The 9,769-nt window shown below is 60.0% G+C and overlaps 2 protein-coding genes across 3 annotated transcripts; both read left to right on the plus strand.

Annotated features, from left to right (window-relative positions):
- Hoxb8 (homeobox B8) lies at window positions 1-3,338 on the plus strand. Of its 2 annotated transcripts, none has more exons than XM_063251412.1 (2): window positions 1-1,499; window positions 2,273-3,338. In XM_063251412.1, the coding sequence occupies exons 1-2, from the start codon at window positions 1,076-1,078 to the stop codon at window positions 2,578-2,580; spliced, it is 732 nt and encodes a 243-aa protein (XP_063107482.1). In that variant the 5' UTR covers window positions 1-1,075; the 3' UTR covers window positions 2,581-3,338. The 2 variants fall into 2 exon arrangements, with proteins under 2 accessions (XP_063107482.1, XP_063107483.1); XM_063251413.1 differs by having other exon boundaries at window positions 2,276-3,338.
- Window positions 3,339-4,754: 1,416 nt separating this feature from the next.
- Hoxb7 (homeobox B7) lies at window positions 4,755-8,122 on the plus strand. The gene is made up of 2 exons (XM_063251414.1): window positions 4,755-5,148; window positions 7,211-8,122. The coding sequence occupies exons 1-2, from the start codon at window positions 4,770-4,772 to the stop codon at window positions 7,462-7,464; spliced, it is 633 nt and encodes a 210-aa protein (XP_063107484.1). The 5' UTR covers window positions 4,755-4,769; the 3' UTR covers window positions 7,465-8,122.
- Window positions 8,123-9,769: the final 1,647 nt, after the last annotated feature.

The following is a 9,769-nucleotide window of genomic DNA, read 5'->3' on the forward strand; positions in this document are numbered from 1 at the left end:
TAGGAGAGGAAGCTGTATGATTTGATAACTTGTATTAAAATACCAATTACATTTATAGGACCTTTTAAAACTCGGCGCAATTAAACCGTGTTCTTTTACATTTTTCCGAAGCGACCCTGACATTTAGGAAGACTCCAAATGGCCTCGTTAAAATCGCGAAATTAACAGCGGTGCCTGCGCCCGGGCGCGCGTCGTGTCTGCGCGCCCCGAGTGCGCGCGCGCGCGCGCGTGGTTTTTTTCCGCGACGCCCCCACACCAGCCTTTGGGGGTGGTCCGCGAAGGTATTTGATTTGTTGGGAGGCGAGCGATATCTCATTAATGTAGGTAGTTAAGCAGCCTCAATCCGCACTCCTCCTCCTGCTCCCCGCGCCCCCTCGCCTCTGCGCCCCCCTCGCCTGCTCGCGCGCGCTCCCCGGGTGTTTTTCTCCCTTCCCCTCCTTTTTCCTCCGCGCTCCCCAGCTCCCCGGCGCTCTCGCCTCTCTGCTCTCTGCTCTCTGCTCGCACCCTCGCGCTGCGTCCTGTCCGGGAGGAGTACCGGGAAGCCAATAGGATGCCGGGGCTCTAATGGATGCAAATGATCGTGAAAAGACAGTGCAAAATATGAAACAAGTCATTTGCAGGGAAGTAAATCACCGAAAACTGTTTATGAACTGGCATCCCTTCTTCGAAATGTAAAGCGAGGACCTCCTTAAGTGGCGGTAGATTTTTGGTGTGGGGGTGGGGGTGGGGGAGGGCGCGTCCGCCGCGGCCGCTGCCGCAGGCTGAGACTTGGGGAGCCTCCGCGGTCCTGTTTTTTTTTTTTTTCCCTATTCCTGGAAATCACAAAAAAGTGTGGCGGCTTGGAGATCTTCTTCGCCTTTTTCTTTCTTTTCTTTCTTTTTTTCCTTCCCTCCTCCCTGTCCCTCTCCTTTCCTGGCCAGGGTGACCAGGAGCCGGCGAATCCGCGTTTTTTCTCTGTCTCTGTCTCTCTCCCTCTCTCCCTCTCTCTCCCTCCCTCTCCCCCTCCCCACCCCCTCCCCAACAGCCCCCAACTACAGCCTCCGCCGCCGCCGCCGCCGCCTCAAAATTCAATAAAATGAGCTCTTATTTCGTCAACTCACTGTTCTCCAAATACAAAACCGGGGAGTCCCTGCGCCCCAATTACTATGACTGCGGCTTCGCCCAGGACCTGGGCGGCCGACCCACCGTGGTGTACGGTCCCAGCGGCGGCGGCAGCTTCCAGCACCCGTCGCAGATCCAGGAGTTCTACCACGGGCCGTCGTCGCTGTCCACGGCGCCCTACCAGCAGAACCCGTGCGCCGTGGCGTGCCACGGGGACCCCGGCAACTTCTACGGCTACGACCCGCTGCAGCGCCAGAGCCTGTTCGGCGCGCAGGACCCAGACCTGGTGCAGTACGCGGACTGCAAGCTCGCGGCCGCCAGCGGCCTGGGCGAGGAGGCCGAGGGCTCGGAGCAGAGCCCGTCGCCCACGCAGCTCTTCCCCTGGATGCGCCCGCAAGGTGAGCTCCGTGGGGCCCGGCGCGGGGGCCGGCGCGGGGGCCGGGGCCGGGGGGCGCGGGCCCAGGCCGGGCGCGGCGCCTGCGGCTCCGGAGACTGCGCTGCGCTGCGGTCGCCCGCGCCTCTTCCTCCCTTTCTCTCCGTCTTCCCTTCTCTCTTTCCCTTTCCTTCTTTTTTCTTTCTTTCTCTTTCCCTTTCTGTTTCCTTTGAAGGGGGGCTCGCCCAGCGACATTTCCTGGACCCATAAACCCCCCACCCTGCCTCACCTCTCCTCCTCCTCCTCCTTTCCCGGCTTTTACTGTTTTATGGGGGGTAGTGGAGAAAGGGAGTCGGGAGTGGGGGCGCTCAACTTTTGCACTTTTCAATGGCTTTATAGTTTAATTACCCTGAAGAAACTTTTCTTCTGGGGCAGAGGCTCTGGGGGGCTTTTCAAGGTGGGTCCATTCGTCCCCAGCATGGCTTTTTAAAATTCTTCCCCCCCTTCACTTCCTTCCTTGCTAACTTTATGGCACTTTTAGTGGAACTGAGCCCCCCACCCACCGACTGTGGCGCTGGTTAGCAGGGGAGGGGGCTCCCTCGGGTTAGGCGCTGTCTGAACCCCTCGCTCTGCCCCCCTCGGCTGGCGCGGCCTCCCGCGCCCCCCGCCCCCGCACGGAGGAGAAGGGTCCCCTGGCCCGAGCGCCGCCGCGGTCTCCTAGGCTGGCTCACGAATCTCGCCCTTCCCCGTCCCCGCCCCTCCCCCACCCGCCCCGTCCCCCCTTTCCCCCCTTCCCAGCAGCCGCCGGACGCAGGCGAGGCCGCCAGACCTACAGCCGCTACCAGACCCTGGAGCTGGAGAAAGAGTTCCTATTTAATCCCTATCTGACTCGCAAGCGGCGGATCGAGGTGTCGCATGCGCTGGGACTGACAGAGAGACAGGTCAAAATCTGGTTCCAGAACCGGAGGATGAAGTGGAAAAAGGAGAACAACAAAGACAAGTTCCCCAGCAGCAAGTGCGAGCAGGAGGAGCTGGAGAAGCAGAAGCTGGAGCGGGCCCCGGAGGCGGCGGACGAGAGCGACGCGCAGAAGGGTGACAAGAAGTAGACTCCAGCCGGGACACCAGGGCCGCGGCCCCCCGCACGCCTGCCCGCCCGCCCGCCCGCCCGCGGCCCCCGACCCTCGCGGTCACGCGTCCCCGCGTCCCCGCGCCGCGCTCCGGCCCGGGCCTCCCAGCGCCGCGCAGCGCCCCGCCCGCCGCGCCCCCCGCTAGTGGTAGTCTCCGTGATAGCTTCCGTGTGTGCGCCGCGTGGGTCCCTTCCCTTCCCGGGGGCCGGGGAGGGAGCGTCGGAAGCCAGGCCTCCCTCGCCCGCGAGGATGCGAGGTGCGCGGCCGCGGCCCGCCGAGCCCCCACCCCGCCCCGTGTACAGAGCCTCGTGGTGCAAACGGTCTTTTTCCTTTGAACGTGCTTCTTTGTGTAAAGGCCGAGGTACCGATTCTGCAAGTTCCCCAACAACATGAAACTGCCTATTCACGCCGTGATTCTTTCTGTCTCCCTCCTTTCTCTCTGGCTCTCTCTTTCTCTCTGCCCCCCCCCCGCGCCCCATTCCCCTCCCGACCCCTCTCCCACCAGCTTCTCGCTTTCTCGCTTCTCTCTTCTCCCTCCCCTCCCCTTTGGTTTGACAATTTTGTCTTAAATGTTTCTCAAAAAAAAAAAAAAAAAAAAGATGACTTTAGTTAGCATGCGCGCCGTGGGCAATTGTTACAAAGTGTCCCTAGGGTTACTGTGAAGAGAGTGTATCCTGTGCCCGTGAATTGCTTTATGGGGGGAGGGAGGGTTAATTATATATTTTGTTGTTCCTCTATACTTTGTTCTGTTGTCTGCGCCTGAAAAGGGCGGAAGAGTTACAATAAAGTTTACAAGCGAGAACCCGAGACTGGCCCGGGGGGCCCCCTGCGCTGCTCCTCCATTCGCGCCAGGCGCCGGGTCGGGCCGTGGGCGGCGGGGGGCGCGGGTCACCTCGCCCCGGCCTCGGTGGCGGCGACGGGAGGGGCGGGGGGCTGAGGGCAGGTGGTGAAGTCCAGGGCCCAGGGGCGCAGGGGGTGAGGGAGGAGGCTCCACGCGATTGGAGGAGCCGCGGCCGAGGGAGGGGAGCCCACAGATGCCCCCTCCCCTCGCGTTCCCAGGCTGCCCGGGGACCCCCGCGCCCGGGCCGCGCAGGGGAAGAGACGCGCCGCCCGGGTTGGTGACTGTGTCCCCGGCCGCCTCTCCCTTTGTTTCCGTGTGTGTGTCCTCCCGTGGGGAGTGGGGCGGGGTGGGGGAGGCGCGAGAGATGAGCTGGAAGCTGCTGAGTGCGCAGAGATTTTTATTTTTCTGGGACTGTGTTGGGGGAGCAGGAGCTCTTCTGCGCCTGGCCTCTGGGGGACGTGGCCACCTCTGCCCAGCTCCAAGGCGGTGCCTCCTGGCTGCCCCGCTGCCTTCCTTCCTCGGCCGCCTCTGCTTCTCTGGCAGCCTCGCTCCACTGAGGCATCCGGAACCCGGAAAGCGACGAGCCCGAGCCTGGTCCGCCCTCCTCCCTTCCTTTCTCTCCCCGCACCCCACACCCCACTCCCTTTCCTTTTTTTTTTTTTTTTTTTTTCCTCCTTTCCTTCCAATATTTTTTATTTTCCACCAGAAACCGACACCCACAGGCCGGATCTCCCCCCCAAGCCAGCACCTCGGCAGCCTTGCGTCTCCTGCGCCCGGAGACCTGGGGGCACCGAGAGGGCCACGAGGCCAGGCCGGCTGGCTCCTCACCCCGGGAGGACCGGGCCGGCCTCTCCAGCGGCCCGGGCTCCTAAAGGCCCGCGCGGCCTCGCACGCGCACTGCCCCGCGTTCGTGCCCCGCTCGCTGGGGACCTGGGTAGGGGCGACGGCAGGGTCGCTTCGGGGTTATTTATGTCCCTTCCACTCCATGCCTCCCCCCAGCCTCGCCTGCAAGCTGCCTCCAGCCCACGGGGGTCACAGCGGCCCTGGAGCCCCCCAGCCCCAATGCACAGCGCTCGGCTTCCCCATTCATTATTGATCATATTTTATAAATCCAACGCCACACAATTTTTTCCACATTACCGGGAGCCGTGGGGAGGCGGCGCGGCCATTGGCGCAGGGGACGTCACGTGGGCAGGGGTCACGTGGCCCGGAGAGGAAAAAGGGGGTCCTTTTTGGTGTAAATCTGGACTCTAATTCTGTAATATATCAAGGAATCTCGTAAAACCGACACTAAAACGTCCCTGCCTACAAATCATCCGGCCAAATTATGAGTTCATTGTATTATGCGAATGCTTTATTTTCTAAATACCCGGCCGCGGGCTCGGCGCTCGCCGCCGCCGGAGCCTTCCCCGAGCAAACTTCGTGCGCGTTCGCCGCCAGCCCCGCGCGCCCCGGCTATGGCGCGGGCGCCTCCTCCTTCGCCGCCGCGGTGCCGGGCCTGTACCCCGGCGGCGGGGGCGCGGCGGGCGCAGGCGGCGTCTACGCGGCCGGCTACGGGCTCGAGCCGGGTTCCTTCAACATGCATTGCGCGCCCTTTGAGCAGAGCCTCTCCGGGGTGTGTCCCGGCGACTCCGCCAAGGAGCAGAGGGACTCGGAGCTGGCGGCCCAGAGTAACTTCCGGATCTACCCCTGGATGCGGAGCTCAGGTAACCGCAGCGCCCGCTCCGGGCCCGTCCCCGCGAGGGGCCGCTGCCCCGGCCGGCCGGGCGCCCCCTGGCGCGTCCAGAGCGCTGTGGGGCCCGGAGGCGGTACCCCGGGGACGCCGCACCCCCACCCCATCGGCCGCGACCCGGCCCTGCCCCCACCCTCCCACCCCCAGTTTTGCTTGGTGCTCTTAGGCTGGTCTGCTTCCCGGGCGGCGGCGGATCTGTCTTCGGCGCTGCGGCGCTCAGAGTCCCCAGGCCGCCCCCCAGCCTTTCTCCTGGTCTTTTAGCTTTAAATATTTATCAGCAGCGCCGGCACGGGCTGGAGACCAGGCCGTTTGTCTTGTGGAGGAAGGCTGGGGTTTGCAGAGAATAGCCATTAGGGTCTCTCCCTCCACCCCTCTCCCCCTTTTCTTTGCCTGGGAGCTCAGTCCTGGGTGTGTCCCCCAGCCCAAGCTCAGACACGATATGGGGGAGGAGACCCCAGTGCTAAGCTAAGCAATTCTCCCCTCCTCCTTGCCTCCAGCCAACCCTGCTCCCCTGTCATCCCTGCCAGGACAATTAGAGGGGGGCTCCAGAGGCCTTCCGGAGGAGGGGGTAGCCGAGACCCAACCAGGAACCCAGAGCCCCAATGGCAGTGAAGGAAGGAAGGCTGAGGCCATCGTGAGGCCTTTGATCCCCCAGTGACCTTGGGGAGCAAGAGAACTAGGGAGAGGGAGGAGGCCTGTAAGGAGCATGCTGGCTTCCTTTGCACCCCTCCTAAGAATCTTAGGCAGCCCTGGGGAACTGGCCTGCTGGTGTCCCCTAGCAAGGTGCATCTCCTCTTGGGGAGGGCCTGAGACCCCAGAGAGCAGAAGCAAACTTGGAGCCTGAGGCCACCCAGCAGCTGCTGCAGGAACCCCAAGAAGCCAGGACTCCCGTGAGCCCTCCTGCAAGGCCTTTTGCATCCTGTCTTATCCTAACCCCTAGGCAAAAGGACTTGGGAGCCACTGCACCATCCAGGAAGCCCAAGATGTGTGGCCCAAGGCTCCCAGGCTAGCCAGGTTGGGGGTCAGGAGGGTCCCAGTTGTGTCACAACATCAGTATTGGTGGCCACGGTCCCCTTTACCTGCCTCGTAATTCAACTGCCTTTCCAGTTGATTTATCAAAGCCCAAATTTTTCTGCTCATAAACATTTGAGCTGGGCTTTTATGTGACTTAGAATTAGGGCCCCCTCCTTTCTGCAGCTCCTTCCTAGGAGGGCTGGCACCAGCATCTCAGGGCCTCCCCCAAGTCTCCCACTTGGGATTCTGGGCCTAGGCAGGGAAGGTCCCTCTTGTCCTTGGGCCCCACAGGTACCCTTGTGTTCTGCTTTAGCCAGGCTGCTGTCCCTTCTGCCCTGGAGGCCCGAGGATGGCTTTGCACCTCCAGTTGCCCTGGTAGCCAGGTAGGCAAGGCAGGCCAGCCTGGCCCTGGCTGAGTGAGCCTCAGCCTTGCACTGGGGGAGAATCCGTGGGCAGGATCAGTGGGAGAGAACCAGTGGGAGAGAACCTGCAGAATTTCACCTCCCGATTCCATAACAGGGTGGGGCATGCTGGACCTGTGCAGTCTCTTTGTCTCCTTTTCTTCTTGGGAAGCTCTCAAACCAAGCCTGAGCACCACACCAGAGTCCCTGCTAGGTCTCCATAGCTGCAGACTCCAGAGACCACCACAGTCTGCAGCCAAATGAGAAGGCTTGGAACCTCTGGCCCCAGAGAGTAACTGGGGATCAACCTCCTGCACCCCCACATACATGCCTTAGGAACGAGGCCTTCAGGAGCCTGAAGCAGCTTCAGAACTCTAGCAGGATAAGATTTCTTGCAGGGACAGTGGCCTTGAGTGACCTGCAGAAAGTCCTGCACAGGAGAGCAGAGGGCAGCATGGCTGGGGAACAAGAGTTTGATTTAGTTGGAAAATGAGCTCCCCCCCCCCCTCCCTGGGACCTCCCAGTCAAGGTCTAAGAGGGAGGTGGATACTGTTTGGCCTTTTCAACATTTTTGATTTGAAAAGACTGATCAACTCCCTCCATTTCATATTTTGGGCGCAGGAACTGACCGCAAGCGAGGCCGCCAGACCTACACGCGCTACCAGACCCTGGAGCTGGAGAAGGAATTTCACTACAACCGCTACCTGACCCGGCGGCGGCGCATCGAGATCGCGCACGCCCTGTGCCTCACCGAGCGCCAGATCAAGATCTGGTTCCAGAACCGGCGCATGAAGTGGAAGAAGGAAAACAAGACTTCGGGGCCCGGGATCTCGGAGCAGGGCAAGCTGGAGGCAGACGAGGAAGAGGAGGAGTAAGAGGCAGAGGAAGAGAGAGAGACACAGAGAGGAGGAGAGAGAGGGAGAGACAGACAGAGAGAGAGAGAGAGACAGAGAGAGAGACAGAGAGAGAGAGAGAGAGAGAGAGAGAGAGAGAGAGAGAGAGAGCCGCCCAGTTCTGGGAACTGAACTTGGAAACTCTGTCAAATAGGAAAAATAAAATAAAAACTATTTAAACATAAAGCAATTTTAAACAAATCAAGGAGAAAGGTGAATTTCTGGTTTCTAGACACTGTAAAAAAAATACTACCTAAAGGAGAGTCTGTGGGTCTGTTTTTGTACAATGTGGGGAGAGCACATCTCCCTGTGTCGTGGCTTTCTGACTCCCCCGCTTTTCTACGTTGCTCTTGTAAGGTCTTTGTACAGTCTCGCTGTTTTGTAAGCCTCCTTTGATGCCTGCTCTGTGGACGCTGGGTCTGGACTAACTGCTGGCTCCCACCCGCCCTCCAGAGCCGCTTGCCTTCCCAGTAGCAGAGCCTCAGGGCCTGGAGCCCTGCAGCTCCGCCGACTGACCGGCCCACTAGCTCCTGTGTCCATGCGACTGACCGCTGCCCCTTGCGCCCAGTGCCTGCCACCCTTCCTTTTTACATTCTGCGTGTATCGGAATGATGCAAAAATAAAACATGATTAAACAGGAGGATCTCTATCTTCTGTGTCTCCTTTTGCCCAGGAGGGAGAGGGTCAGGGTCAGTGATGGGGGAGCGTCCCAGATCCCACTGCTGCTGTCCTTGTGTCTCTGGGTTGGGTCTCCTCTTTTTCCCAATGCCGTCCTGCTCTGGGGACCGCCAAGCAGTGACCTCTGATGGCACACACTCACACGGATTCCCCTAATACTGCCTACCCACAGGCCTCACCTAGTACACAGGATCACCTAGATAAATGCACAGGGACACAGGCATACACAAACACTCACCTTCCTGTGATCACAAAGACACACACAGGCATTCACGCAACCTGGCTGGCTCCTTCGCATTCACACCCACAGTCACTCACGGACACAGACCCAAGCACGCACCCACAGGTTGCTTTGTGAGCAGGGCTTCACTTCTGCCCCAGAAGAAAAGCTTCCTTAAGGCTGTGTGCTCAGCCATACACCCACAAAACAGAACAAAAAACAGAATAAAAAACCCTCATAGCTCCAGACACACTTCCGTGCAGGCCTTGGAAACAGGCTGCTGCAGGAGCTGGTCACTGCCCGCCACCAACACGGAGGCGAAACCCGCGAGGCGAGGCTCCGTGACAAGGAAGAGCTGGTGAGAAGGAAAGCGAACCCCCAAATCCACTCCAGGCCCTTCGGCGACTTCTGGGCAGAGGCCGGGTGGCAAGTGGAGGCCTGGGAGCGGCCTTCAGCTCTGGGGCACCCCAGCTTTCTGCTCCTTATTTTTATTTTTTGGTGGCAAGATCTGTTCCTTTATTTTATTTTCAGTGATGTTACTTTTATGTGTTTTAATTTCTCTCATGCTAAACTGACCCAGGCGATGCACTGAGAACTTAAAAATAGGGACTAAAATCAGCACCCGGCGCGAGGGCTGTGGTGTGAGATTACCGAGATTGCCGGCGGGCTGGTGCGCTGTCCCTCGGTCCCTCGGTCCCTCCGTCTCTCAGTCCCTTCCTGCACTGTGCGCCTGTCCAAGCCGCCCGCCGCCGCTAGGACTTCCTGCAAGCTTTTGTGCCCACTCTCGGGGTTGCCAACAACCTGGAACCTTCTCAGGGGAGCAGAGGGAGAGAGAGAGAAAAAGAAAAACATTCCGGGGGAGGTTATTTCGTTTTTCTTTGCATTTGGTCGCAGGCGGCTTAACCGAAAATCCGGGCACCGCTTACAGAAACTGGGAGAAGCTGAGTGAATTAATACTGTGCACCCCGTAACCTTTGATCGAGTCACAAAACCCCGATAGACAGGTGTCTGTGCCACCAGACCTACGCTGCTGATTCTCAGCAGTCAGTGAATAAACCCGACTTGTTAAATGTAAAAACAGGTACCCCGAAAAGAGCGCGAGGAGGGCTGGCTTCAGGAAGGTTGGCTCATTTGAGTGCGTAATTGAAAGGGCCCTGAACCTCGAGTTTCCCCAGTAATGACCACGGAACCCCCTTTGGCGAGCACGCGGAGCTGCCCAGGAAACTCGGCCGGCCAGCCTTTAGGCGGGAGAGGCCCCGTAAGTGGTTGTACCCTCCCCCCCCCCTGTTTCTGGGGTACAGGAAGAGGATCCGGCTGTTAGATTGCCCGATTTGGCCCTTATCCAGGACGCCTCCCTTCCTGGGGGAAAAAAACTAGGCCCTGGGGACC

This window comes from Cavia porcellus, unplaced genomic scaffold (genome assembly GCF_034190915.1).
Source record: "Cavia porcellus strain 051 isolate PalLab524CR breed Dunkin Hartley unplaced genomic scaffold, mCavPor4.1 scaffold_6, whole genome shotgun sequence".
Classification (NCBI taxonomy): domain Eukaryota; kingdom Metazoa; phylum Chordata; class Mammalia; order Rodentia; family Caviidae; genus Cavia; species Cavia porcellus.

What these genes read in the sequence shown, in the direction of transcription:
- Hoxb8 (XM_063251412.1), top strand. Translation starts at nt 1,076, where the DNA reads ATGAGCTCTTATTTCGTCAACTCACTGTTCTCCAAATACAAAACCGGG. An exon ending in CCCCTGGATGCGCCCGCAAG is followed by an intron (nt 1,500 to 2,272) that starts GTGAGCTCCGTG and finishes CCCCCTTCCCAG; the next exon opens with CAGCCGCCGGACGCAGGCGA.
- Hoxb7 (XM_063251414.1), top strand. Translation starts at nt 4,770, where the DNA reads ATGAGTTCATTGTATTATGCGAATGCTTTATTTTCTAAATACCCGGCC. An exon ending in CCCCTGGATGCGGAGCTCAG is followed by an intron (nt 5,149 to 7,210) that starts GTAACCGCAGCG and finishes TTTTGGGCGCAG; the next exon opens with GAACTGACCGCAAGCGAGGC.